The 25188-nt window shown below is 40.9% G+C and overlaps 1 protein-coding gene across 12 annotated transcripts in view; it reads left to right on the top strand.

Annotated features, from left to right (window-relative positions):
* Positions 1–1798: 1798 nt before the first annotated feature.
* The window catches only part of ambra1a (autophagy/beclin-1 regulator 1a), a 115082-nt gene continuing 91692 nt past the window's right edge, over positions 1799–25188 (top strand). For 3 of the 12 annotated variants that reach the window (XM_010899376.4, XM_010899383.4, XM_020055069.3), the window contains exons 1-8: positions 1799–2352; positions 2712–2925; positions 3037–3095; positions 3186–3369; positions 3601–3773; positions 3909–3975; positions 5244–6754; positions 23533–23619. In XM_010899376.4, the coding sequence (XP_010897678.2) occupies positions 2791–2925; positions 3037–3095; positions 3186–3369; positions 3601–3773; positions 3909–3975; positions 5244–6754; positions 23533–23619 (2216 nt within the window). In that variant the 5' untranslated portion in view covers positions 1799–2352; positions 2712–2790. Of the gene's footprint in view, positions 2353–2711; positions 2926–3036; positions 3096–3185; positions 3370–3600; positions 3774–3908; positions 3976–5240; positions 6755–23532; positions 23620–25188 lie in introns of all 12 variants that reach the window. The other 9 variants (XM_010899377.4, XM_010899380.4, XM_010899379.4 and 6 more) reach the window with 6 other exon arrangements.

A 25188-nucleotide genomic window follows, 5' to 3' on the forward strand; every position in this document is an offset into this window, starting at 1 on the left:
TTGATGATTATAACTGACAACTAATGAAAAGCCCAAATTCAGTATCTCAGAAAATGTGAATATTGTGAAAAGGTTCAATATTGAAGACACCTGGTGCCACACTCTAATCAGCTAATTAACCCAAAACACCTGCAAAAGCCTTTAAATGGTCTCTCAGTCTAGTTCTGTAGGCAACACAATCATGGGGAAGACTGCTGACGTGACAGGTGTCCAAATGACGACCATTGACACCTTGCACAAGGGGGCCAAGACACAAAAGGTCATAGCTAAAGAGGCTGGCTGTTCACAGAGCTCTGTATCCAAGCACATTAATAGAGAGGCGAAGGGAAGGAAAAAATGTGGTAGAAAAAAGTGTACAAGCAATAAGGATAACGGCACCCTGGAGAGGATTGTGAAACAAAACCCATTCGAAAATGTGGGGGAGATTCACAAAGAGTGGACTGCAGCTGGAGTCAGTGCTTCAAGAACCACCACGCACAGACGTATGCAAGACATGGGTTTTAGCTGTCGCATTTCTTGTGTCAAGCCACTCTTGAACAAGACACAGCGTCAGAAGCTTCTCGTCTGGGCTAAAGACAAAAAGGACTGGACTGCTGCTGAGTTATGTTCTCTGATGAAAGAAAATTTTGCATTTCCTTTGGAAATCAAGGCCCCAGAGTCTGGAGGAAGAGAGGAGAGGCACAGAATCCACATTGCTTAAAGTCCAGTGCAAAGTTTCCACAGTCAGTAATGGTTTAGGGTGCCATGTCATCTGCTGGTGTTGGTCCACTGTGTTTTCTGAGGTCCAAGGTCAAGGTAGCCGTCTACCAGGAAGTTTTAGAGCACTTCATGCTTTCTGCTGCTGACCAACTTTATGGAGAAGCAGATTTCATTTTCCACACAGTGCCAAAGCTACCAGTACCTGGTTTAAGGACCATTGTATCCCTGTTCTTAATTGGCCAGCAAACTCGCCTGACCTTAACCCTATAGAAAATCTATGGGGTATTGTGAAGAAGATGCTATACGCCAGACCCAACAATGCAGAAGAGCTGAAGGCCACTATCAGAGCAACCTGGGCTCTCATAACACCTGAGCAGTGCCACAGACTGATCGACTCTGTGCCACACCACATTGCTGCAGTAATTCAGGCAAAAGGAGCCCCAACTAAGTATTGAGTGCTGTACATGCTCATACTTTTCATGTTCATACTTTTCGGTTGGCCAACATTTCTAAAAATATTTTTTTTGTATTGGTCTTAAGTAATATTCTAATTTTCTGAGATACTGAATTTGGGATTTTCATTAGTTGTCAGTTATAATCATCACAATTAAAAGAAATAAACATTTGAAATATATCCATCTGTGTGCAATGAATGAATATAATATACAAGTTGCCCTTTTTGAATGGAATTACTGAAATAAATGTTGATGATATTCAAATTTTATGACCAGCACCTGTATATTGCTGTCGTCTTTGTAGGGCGTTTTGGGGGAGCGCTATTAACAAGCAAACTCTAAATATCAAACATAAAACCAAATTCTCTCCGGTAATATGACGAGGTATGGAAAATCGACATCTGTCAAACGTAAATACGTTTGGTCCATGAAATTCGATTGATGTTTGATGTTTCCATCAAGCCTGTGAAAGTGTATTTACTCAACCGGACTTTTATCTGAAAAACGCTTTCCAACTTATGTCACTGCAATATTGCCGAAAAATGAAAATGTACGAGTTTCCAAGTTCCCAACTCCCCATAAACGCTCTACTGTGTATAACGCCAACGCAGGCTATTAAAAAAAATACAGGACGTGGGGTCTTGACCAATCACCATTGCTACACACGAACATTTTATGTTTGAGCAGCGCCTAAAGTTTTTAGTAAAAGTTGTTGTATTTTAGTTCTTTTTAATCCATAATCATAGTTAACACATTTAAAACTACTAAAAGTCCATTATGAACATGTTTTCTGGATAAGATCCTTGGATACTGGCCATGACCCAGTTTTGATGCTAATCATAAAAAAAACCTGAATATATATTCTGTAAACACTTTTGCTTTATATGTAGGATTTGTTAACAATACATTTATTTGGATAAGCAAAATTAGCCCTTTGTAAGTGATGATTGGAGTGCATCAAGATTTTTATCTGTGTTCCATTGGTAATGCCTAAAATGATGAGCTGTGGCAGGTCCAGCCAGCTGGGTAATGTTTTGAAGAAAATAACTTAGCTAGCTAACCATAGTATTTTAACACAAAATAAAATGTCTTAGAACGTAACAACTAATTATACGAGAATGTTTCAGATCCTCGTATAGGGCATCTACTGTAGCTAACTGAAGTCCACGATATCATACAACAAAAACATTGGGAAAAGGTAGGAACATGGTCGAATACTTCAACATAATCGCTGATGGTCGGTAGCGAACTACCTAGTTTGGGCAAATGTAGGGTTGTCTCAAGACTCCCTCTTGCTTGAGTAGCATACACTTTGGCCTCGACTGTTTTTGTACTTATTTGGCATTTTTCAGAAGTAGTTGGTAAGTCATTTTGAAAACATCGGCAGCTAGCCTAACTAGCGTTTTCAAGTTTCATAACAACCCATTTTCTTTCGCTTCCATGTGGCCACAGTATTTTTTTCTCTACAGTATATTATTATAAAGTGAAGGGGTCTTAAATGTAATGCTCTTTATCTATCCCCGTCCGTTACTAGCCTAATTGTGTACTGCTCCCTAGCCTACAAGCGGGACACAGACACACCTTAGCTTTAAACCGTTACGACTAAGACCAACAAACACCAATGTGAAGGAGTGCGATGAAGACTGTCAGTCCAAAGAATTCGGTCTGGGTACTGTCTTGCCGTGAACGTGGTGCACGTGGCCTTGACTCGCATCGCCTCCTGCAGCAACTTGTCGAAGATAAGACCCGACGGATGAAATGGCAGAGCCAGGTAAGAAAAAGCCTTGGTGAGGCATGGATGACAATCATGAAACTGTTTCCTAGTATAGTAACTCATGATTGGAGACGTTTTTGGATTTATGCCCTTCATTTTCATCCTCAGAAAGTGGACTTACCAGACAACCCTCGTTCTACCTTCTTATTGGCTTTCAGCCCAGACAGGTGAGTAAAGTCCTGTTAAATGTTGTTTACTGAGAGGAGGTTGAATATTAGGATCTGTAAGCTGAGGGTTAATGTTTTTCTTCCCTATAGGACCCTAATGGCTTCCACTCATGTCAACCATAACATTTACATAACAGAGGTTAAGACAGGGACATGTGTCCACTCTCTGGTGGGCCATCGCCGCACTCCTTGGTGTCTGACCTTTCACCCTACCATCCCTGGATTGATGGCTTCAGGATGTCTGGATGGAGAGGTCCGCATCTGGGACCTGCATGTGAGTGGGTTGCCATCTTATAATGCAGAGGAACTACAGGGACTGAATGTGTGACATTACACTTCTGTAGATCACCATAACCTCTCTTCATTACCACACGATTTCCTCCCTACCAATTGATTTGGCTGCACTCTCGAGATGTAATTGTATAATGTGATATTGTTGTTTTTTGTGCATGTATGTAATGTTATTGTCTTATTTTATACATTTTATGGTCCCTCTGTTTCTCAGGGCGGCAGTGAGAGCTGGTTCACAGAGAGCAACATGGCCATTGCTTCCCTTGCCTTTCACCCTACTGCCCAGCTCCTTCTAATTGCTACACACAACGAGGTTCACTTCTGGGACTGGAGTAGACGGGAGCCATTTGCCCTAGTCAAGACTGCCAGTGAGACAGAGAGAGTCAGGTCTGACAGTTGACTCAAACGTAGCTATATATTACTATTATTTCCACTGTGTTAGTTCTGTTGACTTTGCATTGGTAAACTTGAATCCAGTTATCTCAGACTGTATTAAATCAAAAAGTGAATGTTCTGTTGCAGACTGGTGAGATTTGACCCTCTGGGTCATTACCTGTTGACAGCTATAGTGAATCCATCTAACCAACAGGTGAGAGAATGTCTTTACATTATTTAAAGCCTGACTCCAAAGTCAGTTCCACCCCTCTTTTGAGATAATAGCCTTCTTTTCAGACCACATATTTTAGTTAAGATACCCCTGTGTGATGTAGGCCGCTAATACATTTTCACAAATTATGTATCGTAATATTGTGATACGTCCACATGGAGCAGAAAATTATTCACAAATGGGTCACTTTCAGCTGTCATTGTCACTAGCTAGCATGCTAACTCTATCTAGCTAATGAAAGCACTGAGCACCATTTCAATTAAGACAGGTATACTGTAAGTCTAGTGAAATCAATTATTTAACAAAGAGACTGTTTGGGTCTGGGTTCACAGACACGGATAAGCCTTGCTTAAGACAAAAAAATCGAGTTCAATAGAAAACCCAATTGAGCTTGTTTTTTTGTTCTAGGCTAACCGGCCCTATGAGTCTTCCTTTTCATGCGTTTCCGGCATAACCAGCCATATTGGAGTTCTTGAATGTTCAAGGTTGGCTTTCATCTTTAATTGCGACAGCAAATCCACCATAGAAAAATAAATAAAAAACTCTGCTTGCCTCACCTGTTTAGCTTCCTGCTAACCAGTTTGAATTGAGTAGCCCTTGTGCAAGTGCTTGCAGTAGTTCACTACATTCATCTAGGGGGCGAGCTACAGTAAAGCATGTGTTTTTGCAAGCTAGCTCAAAAACGAAACCAAAAAAAATAGCTTTTTAACGAAGTGTGCAAACCTATGTTACAAATTGTATTTTAATTAATTCTATTTCTGTCTGTGAGAACATTACCATTTTGTGAAGCTGTCAATAGCAGGTAGATGCTTTCATTTACATTGATTTGCTAATGGGCCCTCGAGCTCTATCCACCACAGACTAAAAATAAGTTACCACTTCCCATTTGGTTGCTAACTAAATGAAAATGACAGGCTATTGCAAAGAGATGTTTGGTTCAACTCTGTTGTGACTCGTAAGGTGTTGCTCTCTGATGTTTCTGGTTAATAAACAATCATGCAGAAGGGCTTACATTACAAGTATCACGTTTCCTTTCTTTAACCTATTTAAATTTGATACATTTCATCAGGGAAGTCCATTAAGAGCAAACAATTTTTTTCTGCTGTGAGAATAGTGGAGGGAAGATGTGTACTGGATTTCTTTGTGTTTAGGTTGTCATTGTTAAATGAGTTCACTCACCCCAGAGAATAGAACAACCCTTAATGTCAACACATGCTTTTGTTGTGTTCCTGTTGTGTGCCTTTCAGCAGAGTGATGATGACTCTGAGGTCCCCATGGATAGTGTAGAGATGCCCCACTTCCGCCCGCGATCCTTCCCACAGTCTCAACCGGTGCGCCGTACGCCCATCCTCCACAACTTCCTGCACATCCTGTCATGGAGAAACTCCGGCTCGCAGTCCGAGGACCAGGATCCTTCCTCGCCTGCTGCCGATGGGGCCGCTCACCTGCCTGGTTTCCCCTCCGGACGATTCTCTGCTCTGAGTAATCGCTCCCGGCCCCCCGACCAGGGCTGCGTGCAGCACCTGGGTATGGTTTGCTTCTGCAGTCGGTGCTCTTCCACCCGAGCCCCTTCACCAACTGAAGAGGACCCTGAGAGCCTCAATGCCAGGTCCCACGCCTCCACCTTCTCCTCTGCTCGCACTGAGGCCCGGCAACCATCCGAGCATCGCTCCTCCAACCGGCCCTCCGCCTTCAGCAGTGTGTACGGCGGTGCCGGAGGTCGCCCGCTGCGCATTCCGTCTCCGGGCACTGGCCAGCGTGGAATCCAACCATCCAACCAACGCCTGGCAACCAACGCTACTCCGGCCCGAGCCCGTCAGCATCAAGGCAGAGAGCACTCGGGGCGACTGGCGGGGGCAAACTGGACGGGCAGCATGCTTGACATGCGTCCGGAGCGTCCTGGGGATCTCAGGATATCTCCACCCAGGACCAGTGCCTCATATGTCAGCCTTCTGTCCACGCTGAGGCCACAGGAAGGATCCTCTCAGGCGCCTGACTACACCTCTGTAACAGAGGTTGCGAGCTTTCCCCGGGCAACGGTCGGCCACCATGGGGATGGGAACGCCTCGGCAGATGGAGCAAGCGTTGGTAGCGGACACCACCCCCTCATAGAGGGACCGAGCCACAGCCCCAGTTCAATTCGCAACGTGCCGCGGTGCAATTTAAATCGCTATTTCACCGAATACAATGGCACGCAACACCCAGAGTGGTCCGGCAGCACCAGCAGAGAGGGAGACGAGGAGCAGCGGAGTCAGGAGATGCTCAACAGCAACGTAGACTTTGAACGGCCTGTAGCAACTTCCCCTCCACATGGGGTTGATAGAGGCTCTGGTCCATCCCGAGGCCATATGAACCGCTGCAGGGTCTGCCACAACTTGTTCGCTTTTAACCACGGTACACAGCGCTGGGAGCGCACCGGACAGTCCCTGATACCAGAGGAAGCAAGCGGCTCACAGCGGCCACCTAACCCCAGCCCTGCGGATCAGAGTCCGGCCGCGCTGCAGGAGTCCCAGGCCTCAGACAGCAGACAGCCGGTCCAGCCAAGGCCCAGTGCCGATGAAGGGGACACGGCTTTCCCTCACGGGGGGGCCGCACTTCCACAGAGGGAACAGGCGGTGGGGTTGGTTTATAACCAAGAGACAGACCGGTGGGAAAGGGTCTACAGACAGTTTGCCAGTTCAAGTTCAGCGGCGAATGTAGCACAGGAGGCCTTAAACCAAGAAGTGCCTGACGAAAGCCCCAACAACGATTTCCTGAGAAGGTTAGAGAAGCAGCTGTCACGTTCTGTGTTATGTTTTGGTGAAATATGTTTTGGTGAGGAAAAACTAAATATACAGCTCCAGAAGAAATTAAGAGACCACTGCACTCTTTTCTTTCCTTTCCAAAAACACTCGAAAATGAAGGTTTTGAGTGAGGAACAGAAGTGTTAAAATTTAGAGACCAGTGCAAATTGGGCACATCTGTTCCTCTCTCAAAACTTTCCTTTTCAACTTTTTTGGAAAGGAAATAAAAGGGTGCAGTGCTCTCTAAATTTTTTCCGGAGCTGTATGCTTAGCTTTGTTTTCCGTATGCTGAAAGTAACATGAACAACCAGTGGTTGAATTGACTGCTCTTCTGCTGTTGTATCCTCTTTGACCTGGAGGCACAGTCCCAGATAAAGGCGAAACAAAATATGTGACATTCAACACGTCTCATCAGCTACCATGCCTGGCTCGCATTTTAGGCTGGTGGTGTCTTTTATAATCACATGTTGGTTATTTCATTTAATTATTTGCTCATCTTTGTGAGGTTCCATATTTTCTGGAATGTTCAGACCAACCCTATTTTACCCTGTTAATTTTAGTTTTTGTACTGTGCAGTGACATCAGATCTCATGTAGGTGAGAACATGAGAGTTTTAGGTCTATCTTAGGTTAGCCCTTCAGAGGCTGAGGTCATTGACATGAGTAAAAAGAAGAGCTGGGAACAGGTCACAATGTTGCACACCCTTCTTAACCTTCTCCATCTCAAGTCCCAAGTTTCTTAGTTCAATTCACATGTAGTTTAGTTTGGCTTTTGTGTCCTCAACTGAATGTCAAACTTTTTAATGCCCAAATCAATGCAAATTATTTAAGTTTTTCCTTAACTTGCAAACCTGTTTGACTTAACCTTAGCTAGTTAGCTGGCTCGCACAGAAGAACAATAATTTCATGGGGGGGGGGGTGGTGAGTGACTACTTTTTGGGTGTGGGATCAGAAGATATGATTTAGGCTATGATAAAATCCTGGGAAAGGCAGGCTGAAGGGTTGTACCTGAGATTGATTGAGTTAACTACTGATATTATCAGTGAACAGTGTTTGGCTTGAGAGGTTGTTTTAGAAAAAACCTGGAGAATATAAGAGATGGTGGTGGTTTAATGTTGGTTGTGGGGTTGTTTTATATGGAAAAGGGAAAGGAAACAAATATGAATTTAAATAAGAAATGATAGAAAAGTTTTATAATGTTTTATAACTGCCACGATTAAGCTGATCTATCGCCCAAATCTTTTTTCTGTTTGAGTTTCTTGCTACTATTTTGAGTTGGTAAAACTGGTAATTGCAAACTTAGCAAATCAATTGTTTGAAGGAGTGAGGATAGAGAAGCTTAAGCTAACTAGCTAACCCCACATAACAAACGACAGCTAGTTGAGTTAGCTAACGCCAATTAACTAACACCAAGCTAATTGAGAAAACATTACTTTAAACGGTGCGATTTCTAATCTAAAAAAAACATTCTGATTAATTGCTAAATAGCAATGTTACCTTTTAAGTGCTGTACAGCTTTTACTTTTGAGTTCCATCTTCAGTTGATTAAGAAGATAGGCTATCTCTGAATGTGCATAAAGTTAATTTAGTGCCACTTTGAACACGTTGAGATTGGATGACAACAAGCTATCACATGGAATTCTAGCATTTTAACAAAATTTTGATAAGATGTTGTGATTCATTTCAATATGTATTCACTTTCCCTATCTTTATTGCTGTAGAATTTCCACAAATGCCTTACACTGGTGGAATTTTTTTTATTATATTTGAATTGGTATAAATGGTTCAAGTTCCACAATACGAAACATTTAGAACGTTTTTAATATGAAGATGTATGACATACAATTCATATTCAGCACTTGAAATTAACTTTTTTGCTAACCAGACACTGTGGCTAGTTGTTTTCCAAAGTTACTAGCCGCTCTGCGTTTTCACTAGCCACCATTTTGTTGTTGGGGAATTATGTTTAATTTGATAAGATTTGACTATGGTGTGCTACATCTTAGCCTGTCTTGTTCACTGGTTCAGTCACTATTAGGCAAAGGTGGTACCCCACTCTACCAGATACCTCTCTGTGAAATACTTTATATAATGTGACTACACACATTATATAAAAAATACTATTATAGTGTTAAATTTGACCTGTTGTCCATGTCCACTTGAGCAGCTAATGCACGCTAAAATGTCCTCCATAATATCAACCAAAATATGTAAGCAATATATTTATTCTTAACATAACCTACAACTATTAGCATGTTATTTAAAAAGAAATGTGAAATCACCCATCAGCTTTATAATTAATCGCAGTCAGTATTGTTGTCTATTTTTGTTATGCTATGTTCTTGTTAATATAGACTTGCATCAAAAAACGAAACAGAGCTGTATTTATTACAGCCTTGTCAAGTTTTTCCTCATCCTTTTTACATTGTTGATCTCTACTAGGCTCTGCGGCTGTCACTGATCCAGCGTCTTCACGTTCATATATTTATATTGTTAGTAATTTAAATATGTTAATTATATATTTTTTACTCTATATTGCATATATAGCCTAATGTTTTTGGTGATATTACATACCCTAATCTGATGGTATTTTCACCAGTCATCTTTGTCTCACGATCTCTCTTTAAAAACAAATCAGTAATTTTAGGCCAAATGTGCCACTCATGTCCCCCTCTTTTTTTTTTTTTTTTTAAAGTTATGCGGATTAGATGTAGTTTCAGGTTACGTTTTAATTGAATATTTTGACTTGCTTGGGTTTAAAAGAACTAGTATCCACCTGTTTTTTGACATTACTCATCTCCGCGATGTCTGGAACCGTGTGGTCCTGCATGCAAGGTTGCCAGATTTAATTGACCATAAACTGTATTCTGCTGCAGACTCCAGAAAAGCCCATGAAAAATACCCCAATTGTTTAGGAAACATACCCCACCTGGCAACACTCAATATGGAAAAATGTTCCTCCTACCGTCATTTTAGCTGCAGTGTTTCGCTGGTTTTTTGTATATGAGCGCAAAATCATGTTTTACCATGCCAACACACAGAGGCGGTGCGAGATTTTGGGAAGGCTGTTGCCTTTGAGCTTTGAATTCAATAAAAACCCTGTGTATAGATGTATAGAATGCAACCCGAAAAAGTGGCTAGTAAGAGTGACTGCATTACACGCCACAGCCAAATTCTACCTTTATTTGGTGGGTTGTCCCTGTCCTTGTCCATCTGGGCATGTTTCCGACTGGACTAAATTTAAATAGGACTCAGCCCACATGCATTTATTAATTATTACAATTTGTACTCTTAATATGTTCACCCTGCTCAGCCAGAAGAGGACTGGCCACCCCTCTTAGCCTGGGTCCTCTCTAGGTTTCTTCCTAGATTTCGGCCTTCATAGGGAGTTTTTCCTAGACACTGAAATTCAACACTACTGTTGTTTGTTCCTTAGGGTTTAAGGCTGGGTGTTTTGTAAAAGCACTTTGTGACAACTGCTGATGTAAAAAGGGCTTTATAAATACATGTGATTGATTGATGCAGGTAAGGGTGTTGTAGTTGAGGCACATGCTGATCAACATAGTCTAGGTCTGGCTGCAGACACCCTATCTGGGCTGGCAACCTTCCTGCAGTTCTGTGTTTTTTGTTTGTTCAGTGAGTGAGGGAGAAAGTGACCTTGGTTAGTCACATTAATACAGGGGGTAGAGAGTCAAGTCTGCAGTCCGACTGGTTAAGATTGTTTGGCAGAGTGGAGTTCAATGCAACTAAAGGGGACATTGGTCGTTTGCAATCTGTCTTTGTAAGTGTGGAGGACTCTAAACTCTCCAGGCTTTTTGTTGCTGGCCGATAGAAAAGTTTCTAATCGTATTGGATATTTCCTGACATGCATTGTCAGATGTGACCCTAGAATGTGTTCATCCTTTATGTTTTGACAGACTTTGCGGTTTACGTTTTTGACAGAGAAGCATCACATGGTTTGAGTTCCCCTGCTGAGTGTGGTGGCAGTTTGGAATGCCACCACATTACTGTTCACATTGTCTTGTTGGAAATTGCGCCAGTTGATTGTGTCAGAAAACGTTTTTTTTAACGGGTGGTTTACTTAAGTTTGCAGTCATTTTAAAACCCTATCATTTCATTACTTTAATAGGTAATCACCACAGAAGTGTTATCATTAACCTTCATTGCACACAGCCAAAACAAATCAGGAGCAGCTCTAAGATAAGACTGTTAATGTCCTGGAGATGCCCAGCAAGAGCACGGACTTGAAGCCATTTGAACATCTTCAGAGAGAACTGAAAATGGCTGTGCACCAACATTACCCATTCAGTCTGACAGCTTGAGAGGGTTGGCAGAGAATAGGAGTTACACCCCAAATATAGGTGTGCCAAGCTGGTAACATCATACCAAAGTTGACTCAAGGCTGTAATCACTGTCAAAGTGATTCAACAAAGTAATGAGTAAAGGGGTCTGAATACTATTGTCCATGTACTATTTTTATAATTTTTTTGCTTGGTCATTGTGGGGTATTGTGTGTATATTGATAAGGACAAAATCGAATTTATGAATATTAGAATAAGGCTGTAAAGTAACAATATGTGGAAAAAGTAAAGGGGTCTGAATACTTTCCGAATGTGCAGTACATCTACAGGTCTATCCCAAATTAGCTTGGTGGGTCTCCGATAAGTACTGTCCAGCTAATTAGTAAATACCTGAATTCCAGTTTAACAGAAAAAAATTAAAACAAGTAAACCTGCAGACACCCAGCCCTCTATGGAATTAGTTTGAAACCTGTGACAAACAAAAAAAAGTCCTGAAGCTTCTCTGATTAGCCTTTAGCATTAGGATTTTTTTGGAAGACGAGACAACTGGGAATTTGAAACCAGTAACGAAATCTCCAACCTTCCGTAGGTTTATGACAACTGAGAACCAGCTCAGACTGTATTCCAAGTCAGAAACTCAGGACTCCTCTTCGAGATGACTTTTTTTCTTACATGCACCAAACCTTATACAAGGTTATGGCCTTGTTTACTCAAAGCTTTGTACCAAAGAGGGGGATATGAGTGGCACATTTGGCCACATATAAAAGTTTACACTTCACATATGCATGTATGACTTGTAACATAACTAGGAGCTAAAGAGAAGGCAGATAGCCTATTTTTTGGACCAGTGGACGAGAGATCAAAAGCAAAATGGTTCAAATGCAATCGAAGATGATTTGAACAGTCTAACATCGCTCCCTTGAGCAAGACAATTAACCTTAATTGCTCCTTTAAGCTTACATAAGCTTGGATAACCACACATGCCTTAAAGTGCCTGTGAACTCAGCTTCAAATCTTAGTAATTTTCACATGATATATTAGTCATCTTAAATGACACACAAGATATGAACCCCATTAACAGCCAATATCAATAAGATTATGCCAATCTATGTAGACCGGCACATGGTTTGATTCCACATAGAAAATCCCAGAAACTTTAAAGGAAGGAAATACTTGGAGCAACATTTATCAAAACAGCAATGAAGGTAAATGATAACACTTTTGTGGTGATTACCTTTTAAAGTACTGAAATTACAGAGTTTTAAAATGACTTGGAGCTGCTACTGAGTTTTGGCTGTGTACTTAGGGTCGTTTTCCTGTTGAAAGGTGAAGCTTACCTCCAGCTTACCTCTGAGGTCCTGTGTGCTCTGGAGCAGGGTTTCTTCAAACATCTGATCTGGTTTATTCTCCCAGTCCCTGCTGCTGAATAACTTGGTAACACAATTATGCTGTCACCACCATGGTTCGCTGTAGGGTTGGTATGTGATGAGCAGTCCTTGGTTTTCTTTATGTGATGCTTGGCATTCAGACCAGAGATTTCAATCTTGGTTTCATCAGACCAGATAATATTGTGTCTTTGTTGTCTAACAGTCCTTCAGGTGCCGTTTGGTAAACTCCAAGACTGCTTTTTACTGAGGAGTTGTTTCTGTGTGGCCACTCTACCATTAAGGCCTGATTGGTAGAGTGCTACAGATGTTTGTTCTTCTGGAAGGTTGTCCCCTCCATGCCCAAGCCCCTTCTCCCCCTTTTGCTCAGATTGGCTGGGAAGCTTGATGGTTGTTCCAAGTTTATTCCATTTAAGAATGATAGAGGCTACTGTGATATTGGGGACCTTCAATGCTGCAGAAATAGTGTGGTACCCTTTCCTAGATCTGTGCCCTGACACAATCCTTTCTCTGAGCTCTTGGGACAATTCCTTTGACCTGTTTGGCCTGGGTTCTGCTCTGACAGACACTGTCAACTGTGTGATCTCATATACACAAGTGTTTCTCCAATCAAGTAGTCATAGCAAAGTTTCTGAGGTCAATATATCTTTTATAAATTTGCCAAAAACTCTAAAGTCTAGAAAACAGATTTTGTTGGGTCATTATGGAGTATGTTGTGTAGATCAGTGTGGATTTTCTTTTTCAATCCTTTTTAGAATAAATCTGTTAGGTAACAAAATGTGGGAAATGAGGCTTCTGAATACTTTTCGAATGTGTTGTAGGACTGTTTTCATGTTGCTCCTCAGTATTCCACTTGATGGCAGTATGGTACTGTCTAGACCTACATATTTAAAACCACCTATGCCTCTCCTGTTGAAAGTGTGCTAGGTTATAGAGATGACTTCATTAGACAGGCTGCCTGGATTTATGTAGTGGTATAGGTATTGTCTGTGAAAACTAGTTAAAATACATTTTAAGAAGCCTTGTTTGTAATACATCAAAGTAGGACTGATGTCCAACTGCTGTGTTCCGCACGAAACATATTGACCATTGGCAGAGGGCTGAAATCTAGTGTACATTCGGTAAGGAAAAGTAATGTCATAGCATCGTGTTTACATAAAATTCAGTGATGTCATACACAGTAATTTCTTTGTTTTTTCTATTTGTTATTCTCTCTTTTGCCTCAATCCCAATCCATCTCATGTGTCCTGAATGGTTGTAATTAGCCTCTGTTTCAAGGGCAGTGTTGTGAAATTTATCAGTGAGAAGATTCCAACTGTCCTCATTATCCAGTGCTGGGGCTTGTTGTGTGGAGAGTTTCTAGAATTTGTCTGACGCACAGCCAAAGCGGTTTAATCTATCGTCAGTCAAGAACTGTCTAAAAGCAAATGTCCAAACTTATTTTTAATTGAGGCACATTCACATTTTTGTGTAATTTGTTTATATTTTGTTGAAGTTGTGTAATATGCTGCACTTGTTTCTAACATTTTCAAATTAGGAATATCAAAAGCCTTTATTCAGGACAGACATGGTAAAGACTGTCATTACATGTGTCCGGGGGTCACACAGAGACCAGAGCAAATTGGCTCAGTACTGTCCAGGGTGGGCGGGTTAATATTCTACAGGGCTGCCTTGTCTCGTTGTGCTCTAGTGACCTCTTGCGGTAGGTTGGGCACCTGCCCACTTTGTGGGTGTTGGACAGGGGATGCACACTTCCAGTACCTACCAATGAATACTTCCTGGTTGAGCAGGCAATATGATAAAAGCAGAATGGCATGGCAGGCAGTGTTTATTTTGGGTCAAATGTTGTTAGACATTAGGTAGCCTATTCATTATTCTACACTCACCTAAAGGATTATTAGGAACACCATACTAATACTGTGTTTGACCCCCTTTCGCCTTCAGAACTGCCTTAATTCTACGTGGCATTGATTCAACAAGGTGCTGAAAGCATTCTTTAGAAATGTTGGCCCATATTGATAGGATAGCATCTTGCAGTTGATGGAGATTTGTTGGATGCACATCCAGGGCACGAAGCTCCCGTTCCACCACATCCCAAGGATGCTCAATTGGGTTGAGATCTGGTGACTGTGGGGGCCATTTCAGTACCGTGAACTCATTGTCATGTTCAAGAAACCAATTTGAAATGATTTGAGCTTTGTGACATGGTGCATTATCCTGCTGGAAGTAGCCATCAGAGGATGGGTACATGGTGGGTACATGGTGGTCATAAAGGGATGGACATGGTCAGAAACAATGCTCAGGTAGGCTGTGGCATTTAAGCAATGCCCAATTGGCACTAAGGGGCCTAAAGTGTGCCAAGAAAACATCCCCCACACCATTACACCACCACCACCAGCCTGCACAGTGGTAACAAGGCATGATGGATCCATGTTCTCATTCTGTTTACGCCAAATTCTGACTCAACAGAAATCGAGACTCATCAGACCAGGCAACATTCTTCCAGTCTTCAACTGTCCAATTTTGGTGAGCTCGTGCAAATTGTAGCCTTTTTTTCCTATTTGTAGTAGAGATGAGTGGTACCAGGTGGGGTCTTCTGCTGTTGTAGCCCATCCGCCTCAAGGTTGTGCGTGTTGTGGCTTCACAAATGCTTTGCTGCATACCTCGGTTGTAACGAGTGGTTATTTCAGTCAAAGTTGCTCTTCTATCAGCTTGAATCAGTCGGCCCATTCTCCTCTGACCTCTAGCATCAACAAGGCATTTTCGCCCACCGGACTGCCGTATGCTGGATGTTTTTCCCTTTTCACACCATTCTTTGTAAACCCTAGAAATGGTTGTGCGTGAAAATCCCAGTAACTGAGCAGATTGTGAAATACTCAGACCGGCCCGTCTGGCACCAACAACCATACCACGCTCAAAATTGCTTAAATCACCTTTCTTTCCCATTCTGACATTCAGTTTGGAGTTCAGGAGATTGTCTTGACCAGGACCACACCCCTAAATGCATTGAAACTACTGCCATGTGATCGGTTGATTAGATAATTGCATTAATGAGAAATTGAACAGGTGTTCCTAATAATCCTTTAGGTGAGTGTATATACAATGCTGTTTCCAAAATAGTTGCTGTGTAAAATGCTAATAAAAACAGAATGCAATGATGTGCAAATCATGTATCCCTATATTAAATTGAAAGTAGTACAAAGACAACATATCAAATGTTGAAATTGAGAAATGTTGTTGTTTTTGAAAGAATCATGCCCAATTTGAATTTGATGCCAGCAACCCCTTTCAAAAATGGTGGGACAGGGGCATGTTGCATCACCTCATTTATCAAAATGTGTTTGTGATCTGTGATCTGTGATCCTTTATCAACAAGTGTTAGTTTTGAAAGTGGGATGTTGTCTCATTCTTGCTTGATATAGGATTGTAGCTGCTCAACAGTTCGGGGTCTCCATTGCTGTATTTGTAATTTCATAATGTGCCAAATGTTTTCAATAGAGTACAGATCTGGACTGCAGGCAGGTCATTTTAGCACCTGGACTCTTTTACTACAGAGCTATGTTCTTGTGATACGTGCAGAATGTGGTTTGGCATTGTCCTGCTGAAATAAGCAAGGCCTTCCCTGAAAAAGATATTGTCTTAATGGCAGCATATGTTGCTCCAAACCTATATATATATTGTTCCTATATTTATGGTGCCTTCACAGAAGTGCAAGTCACCCATGCCATGTGCACTAATGCACCCTCATACCATCACAAATGCTGGCTTTTGCACTGTGCACTGATAACAAGCTGGATGGTCCCTCTCCTCTTTAGCCCAGAGAACATGATGTCCGTGATTCCCGAAAATAATCTTGCACTTTGACTTTAAATGATTTTGTGTACTGTAGATGTTGAGGTCCCACAACTCTTTGCAATTTTACATTGTGATAAGTTATTTTTGAGTTGTGGCACTATTTGCCCGTGCAGTCTTTCACAGAGTGTTGAACCTCTTCCCCATTCTGACAGGCCCATCCTCTCTGGAATGATCTTTTAATACCCAATAATGTTACTGACCTGTTGGCAACTGACCAAATTAGTTGTGAGATATTACACCAGGTTTAGTTTTTAACATTTTGCAACATTTCCAGTCTTTTGGTACCTCTCCCAGTGTTTTTGAAATGTGTTGCTTGCTTCAAATTCATTGTGAGCATGTATTTTCCAAGAAACAATAACATTTCTCAGTTTCGACATTTGTACTGGTACAATTTTTCTAGGGTTTAAATTATTTGCATTCTGTTTTTTTTTCCCAGAGCCAGCAAAGAAGCCAGCAAAGAAGAGCAAATGTCTCTTACAGTGTGATCGACTGACTGACTGGCTGGCTGACCACCCATAGCGTAGTGGTTAGAGACGCAGGCTGCCATGTAGGGAGGGGACAAGTGTTTAAGCCACCCACAGTTAAAACAAATGAATGCCTTTGGATTTTTTGCAGATAGACAAAAACTTTGCTGGCTAAATAAAATTGTTTATGTTTGTATTGTGACCTGTTTCTGGTCGATTTTCTAAGTGCATCTGTGCATGTTTTTTGAGGTAATATAGGCTAGCACAAAACCCCTTGCGCAGAGTAACAGAGGTGGGGTTTCTACGATTCTGTCTTCTTTCAGTTGACGATAGTCAGTTATCGTCACCTATATTGATTTTATTAATGTCATTCACGAATGAAAGAAAAACAAACGTTGTTGTGCCATGAAATAGCTTTGGCAGTGTAAAATATTGCTAGCAATCACTCAATTCCAAGTAGTAAATTAGTAGATACTAGTAAGCCTGTTACTACGCTGTTAAAATGGCTAAGCCATGCAGTTCAAAGATGCTATTTGTGGTGGAGGTAAACTTAATAAGAAACGTTAGTCAGTTTAACACAATTCTTGCGAAATGTTCAAATTTGGCGTGATGTTAATGCGTGACTAAATGATTAATGTCGAGACGCTATACCAACACTCTGCATACCTACAGAAATGGGGTTGTATAAAAAGAAATTATGACAAATGTATCTTTCAGTAATTTCCCTTTTTTAAATAAATAAAGAATATGTAGGCTACCTCTTACCTCCCATCATGTGCAGACACCAAAATTGTTGTCCAGCTACAATTGGGCTGTTGTTCAGAGTTTTATTATACTGATTCAGCTCGAAACTAAGTAGGTGACAAATTAACACTGATAGCAAAATGTGTCATTAGAGCACACATCTTCACCTCTCCCAAACCTCCTGGATTGTTGCTGCTTTGAAGCCCTAACCACACATTTGACCTCACAATATTAGATGATTTTAGTAACAGGAAAAAGAAATAGCACACTGTAAAGTGGTCTTAGAAAGCATTAATATCTAATAGGACATTGAATGATAATTTATTGGCCATCAGTCTACTTACAATAACACGTAATGACTCTGAGAACACATTTCTTGAGAAGGAAAAACTCAAATATCTTATGTAAATAAGTATTCAGACACTTTAGTCTGTACTTTCTAAAATCACCTTTGGTGTTTATCACAGCTGGAAATCTTCTTGGGTGTGCCTCTACCGTTTACTACACACCTGGACCAGGGCTGTTCAATTTGTTCTTGCAGGTCCTTCCAAGATCTGCCAGACTGGATGGGAAGAGTAAGTGAACTGCTATCTTTAGGTCTTCACACAGATGTTTATCGGGTTCAAGTACATGCTTTAGCTGGGCCAGTCTAGCGCTTTCACAGACTTGTCATGAAGCCACTCGAGTGCTGTCTTGGCTGCGAGTCACTGACATTCTGGAAGATGAGTTCCTGTGCACTCTGGATCAGTATTTCTTCAAGAACAACAGAATCTGTATTTTACTCTGTTTGTTCTTCTATTAATCCTGACCAGTCTCCCTGCCATTGAGAAGTGTCCTTATAGCATGAAGTATCTTCACCACCATGCTTCACTGTAGGGATGGTATCAACCAGGTGATGAGCAATACCTTGTTTTTGCCTGATGTAGTGCTTGGCATTCAGGTCTAATTGTTCTATTTCAATCTCATCACACTCGATTTTTCTGCCTGATGTTCTCAGAGTCCTTCAGGCGGCAAGTAACATAGGCCTAATTGAAGGAAGACCTGCAGAGATGGTTGTCCTTCTGTCAGTTCCTCCCATATCTGCAGAGGCACTCTGCAGCTCTGTCAGACTGGCCTTTGGGTTCTTGGTGACCACCGTTCTAACAGGCAGTGTGAAGTATAGATATTGACAGTTGTGTGCCTTTTTAAATACTTTTGAGTCATTAGATTTTTTTCACTGAGGAACTCTAATTATTTCCTTTAACTTTTATTTAAGCAGTGGGTTCAAGCTGAGATCAACGCTCTCTTGCGTGTGAGCCCTGGGTCGACACATCAAATACATACACACTGTTCTTCTATAAAATGTACTACACTGCAACTCTTGTAAACACTGGCAAAAATAAACTGAGCATGCAAGGCAGGAACACATTTGTCATGATAATATTCCTCTAACATCCTTTTGAATTGCCCTTGAGGCACCAATTCATTCTATCTAATCTAAAATGAATATTGAAAAGTTATTCCACTTGAGGTGAAGAAATACTAAAAGCTGATTTACCTATCTCTGTAGAAAATGAAGGGTTTTCTAGAGTTAACCGTCCCTGGGACCTTGTGTTGTAGCTTGTATTTCTGTTTGTTAGCAGAGAAGTAATGTACAGTTGTAGTTTGTGCAGGAGTGCCCCATAAAAAAAAGAAATGGTGTAATGCATGAATCTGCATCACATCAAAGAGGGCTAAACTTCTCTTTCATATAGTGAACAATCATGTATGCTGAAGATTTCTCCTATAATAAAGCATACCCTACGATAAACTATTTATATAAGAGGTTTTTAAAAGTATTCCTGTAAATAATATTGCCATTATCAACAACCGTCATAAAAGTCAATGGAACAATCTGCTTTATTTAGGATAAGGATCATAGATCATTTATCCATTTGTCAAGGTATTTGTATGCAGAGACACATTCGAATTTGAGCAGGATACACCAACTTCAAGTAAAAAGAGAACTTTGCACCTTAGCATATACTGTAACAATGTGTCATTGGCATAGATGTCAGTTAGATCCTGAAATGGAGAAACCAGTATTATTAATGTAGAAACCAGTATTATGGAAAATAAAATTGGGCAAAGAATTTATCTTTTTGCCAAAACATTATGATTATCTAACAAGGGCATATATCAAGGTCTGGGTAGATTGGATGGTAAGCAAACAATCAATTTTCATAGTCAACATGTTGGATGCAGGAGAAATGGTCCGGAGTAAAGACCTGTGCTGCTTTGACAAGGGCCTAGTTGTTATTGGGAAGTGACGGCACCAGGATGGACTGTGGGAAGACAAGCCGGTGGAGGGAGTGTGATGCTCTGGGCAATGTTCTGCTGGGAAACCCTGGGTCTGGGCATTCACATGGATGTAAATTGACATGTCTGCCACCTAAACATTGTTGCTGACCTGGTACACCCCTTTGTTGCAATGCTATTCCCTGATGGCAGTGGCCTCTTCCAGCAGGATAAGGCACCTTGCCACACTGCACACATTGTTCGAGAATTGTTTGAGGAACATGAAGAGTTCAAGGTGTTGCCCTGGCCTCCAAATTCTGTGGGATGTGCTGGACCAACAAGTCTGTTCCACGGCTGCGCCACCTCACTAATTACATAACTTGACAGATCTGCTGCTTATGTCTTGGTGCCTGATACCTCAGGAGAACTTCAGTGGTCTTGTAGAGTCCATGCCTCGACGGGTCGGCACTGTTTTGGCGGCACGTGGAGGTCCCACTGCATATTAAGTAGGGAGTCATTATGTTTTGGCTCATCAGTGTATATATAGCTGAGCTATAGTGAAATTCCCCTTTAAATCAGTGCAAAATCGATTTGTTTCTTCTTTGTCTAAAGAATAGCTCTATTTTGTCACAAAGCGGCAACTATCTACCCCCCAAAAGTAATAGGAATATAAATAAAAATACATCCCAGCAGAAAAACGATCTGCATTCGGTGTATCTGCCCCAAAACAGCAGGTCTGTTCATCCCTAGATAGAATTCACACATCAAAGTTGGATAACTGGCTACTGTCCTCCCTGGCAGACTATGTTCATTTCAGCTCATAATTGGCAGACTGTACAGTTCAGCTCATAATTGACAGACTATGTACAGTTCAGCTCATAATTGTTAAAACAGTCTGCACAACCCTCAGTATCACTCACTCACTCTCCAGTTAATGTCCCCTCACCAAGCTCTCACTGGACCTTCTCATGAGCCTGTTCCCTTTCCTGTAAAGTTATACTGCTCTTGTCTGTGTGGGGATGTGGGTCGCACCAGATGCAAGGAACGGAAAAAACTTCCTTCTACTGTATGTTTTAATATCTTATTATTTTTGCACCAGCTGTCACAACAACTGAATGGTTCCAGGCTTTGTCAGTGTTTGGAAAATTGTCATCCACTCATTTATAGATGACATTGAAATTTGGTACTGCTTTGCAATCACTGTTTATATTAATTGTTTTGAATACACACTTCACAACCGTTTATCACAATAAAAAAAAAACAACGTAATAATAGTAATATAGGGACTGCAGTCTGAATTACACAGTTAGGTTTGCAGGAAGCCATCTGTGTAGTTCTTCATTATAGATGCTGTCTGCGTGTGGAGCCGTGGTCAAATGTTAACCCATAGGCTCTATGCAAATTATGCACATCCCTCCTAGAGACTAGGGTTTAATTCCTGTTGTTGCCTTTTGCCTCTGTGTCTCCACTTTACCTGTTTTCCTCTGATTCCTTCTGTGAATAAAAGCCTTCCAAACCTTAGTGAATATACATATTTTTTTAAACCTCAATTATTTTTTTTAAATAGTTTTGGCCGGATGTGTAATATATTTTGCATGTATTATTCCTAAGTAGAATCAGTATAGAATCATAACTCAGTTAGCCATGAAAATGTAAGTTTGAAAGCAAGTGGTTTTGATTAAATGGGGCACACTGGCACAATATGTGACATTCTGAAATATTTGGGGATGTTTAAGCTTGACAATGCCACAAGTGGCCAAGAATTGCTGAATGTGTCTAAGATCTGTTGGACTTCCTGTTTCTAAGGCATGGATATAATATTCCTCTCTTTATAACAGCAATCTTCTCTTATTTTAAGTGGCAATACAACTATCAAGTGTTGGGACCTCAGCTAGCACACATCTTGTCCAATCATATTGAAGTGTCTGGCTACAGATCTGGCTACAGATCCAGTTCTAATGTTGCTCTTGTGTTGAGCCTCAGTCTGTGTGCTCAAAAGGGTCAATGGAGTTTTTCTCTTGTCTACTTTCTGAAGTCACCTTATTGTCAAAGCATTCATATTTCAAATGTAAAAGGAATTTAAAAAATGTATAGGCCTTAATGTACTGGTCCGGAAAAAATTAAGAGACCACTGCACCTTTTTCTTTCCTTTCCAAAAAAGTTTTGAGTGAGGAACCGAAGTGTTCATTTTGCAGTGGTCTCTTAAATGTAACCCTTCTGTTCCTCACTCAAAACATTCCCTATTCAACTGTTTTGGAAAGGATAGAAAAAGGTCCTACTTCTTTTAAGCCCAAATGACTGCGGAGCAGTTGAGGTATAGATTTTTTTTTTTTTAACAATCACATTTTTCAGGGAATATTTTTAATCGCTTACCAAACTAGTTTTCTCTAAGCCATTAAAGCATGAAGATCATTGATTTATGGTGACCTTGGCATTCTGTATGTAGGCATGGCATTCAAGTCTTGGCTCTTTAAAAGACTGGACCAATTTAATGGGTTGTTACAAAGGGCTGTGACATTTCACATAACTATACTTCTCTTGCTTGATGTGTTGTCGATAATGGGCAAACTAATGTTCCTTAGGAATTTAATGAGACTTTATAACGACTAAAATGGTGGTTAAAAAACAACCCTCCAGTAACCTGACTGGCAAAGAATGTAGATAAATGTAAGTCTCAAGAAAAGGAAAGCTTTGAGTTATTACAGTAATCTGGCCATTGTAGCACTCACAGTAATGAGAACATTGTCAAACATGTAGCATTGGAGGTAAGGATCATGGCAAGAGGATGGGAATTGTATGTTCATTCTCATCAACATGTCAGACCCACTGTAAATTACTCTGACTGGTTTTAACATTAACAGTGTGTTTTTCTGGCTTTTCAGTCACCTGAATTCCTCTAAAAGAATCCAACAATTTTGTACTTACACAAATAGACAAATTATAATAAATGAATGCTAGCCACTTGTCCAAGACAGAGACCTTGACATTTTCACTAATTTTCCTTGTGAAATACATTTGTCTTTGTAATGGGAGCCTAAAACAACTTGTAATTTTTAATTTTGTCCAAACTCTGACTCCATTTTGAACTTTGCAGATGAATGGACTAAATAATGACCGAAAGCCAATCTTCCTTATCACTTTTTTTCAGTGTTGAGTTTAGATGAAAGAAATAGCACTGACCTCTAAATGAGATGTGAAATTAATTAAATGCAGACTTTTTTCATGCTCTTGCATCATCTGGTAACATCCCTGCTGTGAAAGTACTGGGAATTGTTACAGGTTTTGTGCTTTCTTAGGTTTTTTTGGTACCATCTTCCATCATAGATCGGACTGTTCAGTTGAAGTCCATTGACTCACATCCTTAAACCCTTCCAATCACTTGTGTTTTTTTGTGCTTGAAGTCATGTTACCCATACGGGTGCCCCATGTTTGCTCTGTTTTACATTGACGAGGTATCCATTCACTTAACTATTGAAATGATATAGAGCCATGTTACTCAACTCTTAACCTACAAGGTCTGAAGCCTGCTGGTTTTCTGTTCTGCTTCATTAATTGCACCCACCTGGTGTCTCTTTCCTAAATTATTTCCTGATTAGACGGTGGCAATGAAATATTTGGTTTGTGATGTCAAATATGAAAGTGGTTTGGCCTAATTCTTTAATAACAACTACCTCCGCAAAATCTTAGGAATTCTTAAGTCAAGATACGTTACAGTATCTAACCGTCCTTTTTGCTCTTTTTCTCTGTCCTAGGAGGCTTTTAGAGTCCTCGCTTATGTCGCTGTCTCGATATGATGAATCTGGCTCTCGAGGCCATCCCATATATCCTGATCCTGTCAGGTGAGTCTCTTTGTCAGCAGTCAGGAATATTGATTGATTTTATTAATATTTTCATTTTTCAACCATACTAGAGTAGTAGGTAACACTGAAAGGGCTTGATCGGTGTACCTTATAAAGTGGGAGTGGTTATACTCTGTCATATGAATACCAATCAATTAATTAAATGGAATACATACTAAATAATATGTACCAATAACTTACAGCTATTTTAAGGTGTAATGTCAAGTGTTCAGGGCCCTGGAGGGAGTTTTATTAGCACAAACTCAGAAGGTGCCAGGGAGGAAATTGAAATGTAAAGGAAAACCACCAGGTGTTGGTTTGCTGTAATGGGTGGAATGGACATTTTTGCTGGACCGTGTAAGCGGAGCCAGCCAAGAAGAGCGAATGTCTCTTACTGAGTGAATGAGTAAGTGACTGACTGCCTACCCCTTGTTAAATAGCGTAGTGGTTAGAGATGTGGACTGCCATGCAGGTGAACGGTGTTCGAGCCTCAACGCAAGTCAAAACAAATTATGCAATAGGATTTGTTCAGTATAGCCAAAAGCTTTGCTGGCTACAACCTTCCGTAGCTACGTTATATTAAGCCTAAAATAAAACACTTCAGTTATATTGCGACTCTTCCACTCTGGTGGATTTTTGAAGTACGCATCTGTACATGCTTTTTCGGGGACTTGTATGCTAGATCACAACCCCTTGGGCAGTAAAAGGGGAGGGGTTTTCACGATTCTCTCATTTTTTCACTTCACAAAGTCAGTTATCGTCACCTATATTTTATAGGTATTATATCAATGTCATTCACAAATGAAAAAAAAAACGAATGTTGTTGTGCCATGTAATGAAAGATCTTTGACAGTGAGGAGTTCATCTTCAGTCTCGCTAGGAGTTGCTCAATTCTTATGACTATTCCAAGTAGTAAGTTCGTAGATACTAGTAAGCCTACTGTATTACTGGCTAATAAGCTGTTAAAACGTAGATGCTGTTTGTGGTGGAAGTAAACTTAATAATAATGTTTAACAGTTTAACACAATGCTTAATGTTGTCTAGCAAAATATTCAAACTTGGTGTGAGGTTGATGCTTGACAAAATGATCCAATGTCGAAACGCTATACCGATCCTCGGCACACGTATAGTGGTTAAAGACAAAGCCTGTCACATGGGAGACCCAGGTTCGAATCCAGCGAGGGCAACAACATTCAGCCCTTCTAATTGCAGGCCTGCTGAACTAGGCTTGCCTTGTTGCTTTTCTTGTTGAAAACGTATGCTTAGTAGCTGGTTAATCATTTTATCATTATGTGTCAGTTGTGTGGCTTTGGGTCGAAGCTATGCATTCTCCTGCCCATGCTGACCATTCTATAGTGTAGAGAACAGTGTATGGGCTTGGGGTGTCTATTTTTTGCGCCTTCCTCTGAGTGCGCCTGAGATTAGAGTTCTTGGATGATATGGAGCTGTGCCCTGACGACGAGCTGTGCCCTGACGATGATCTGTGCCCTGACGACGAGCTGTGCCCTGACGACGAGCTGTGCCCTGACGACGAGCTGTGCCCTGACGACGAACTGTGCTGTTAGCACC

This window comes from Esox lucius, chromosome 2, assembly GCF_011004845.1.
Source record: "Esox lucius isolate fEsoLuc1 chromosome 2, fEsoLuc1.pri, whole genome shotgun sequence".
Classification (NCBI taxonomy): domain Eukaryota; kingdom Metazoa; phylum Chordata; class Actinopteri; order Esociformes; family Esocidae; genus Esox; species Esox lucius.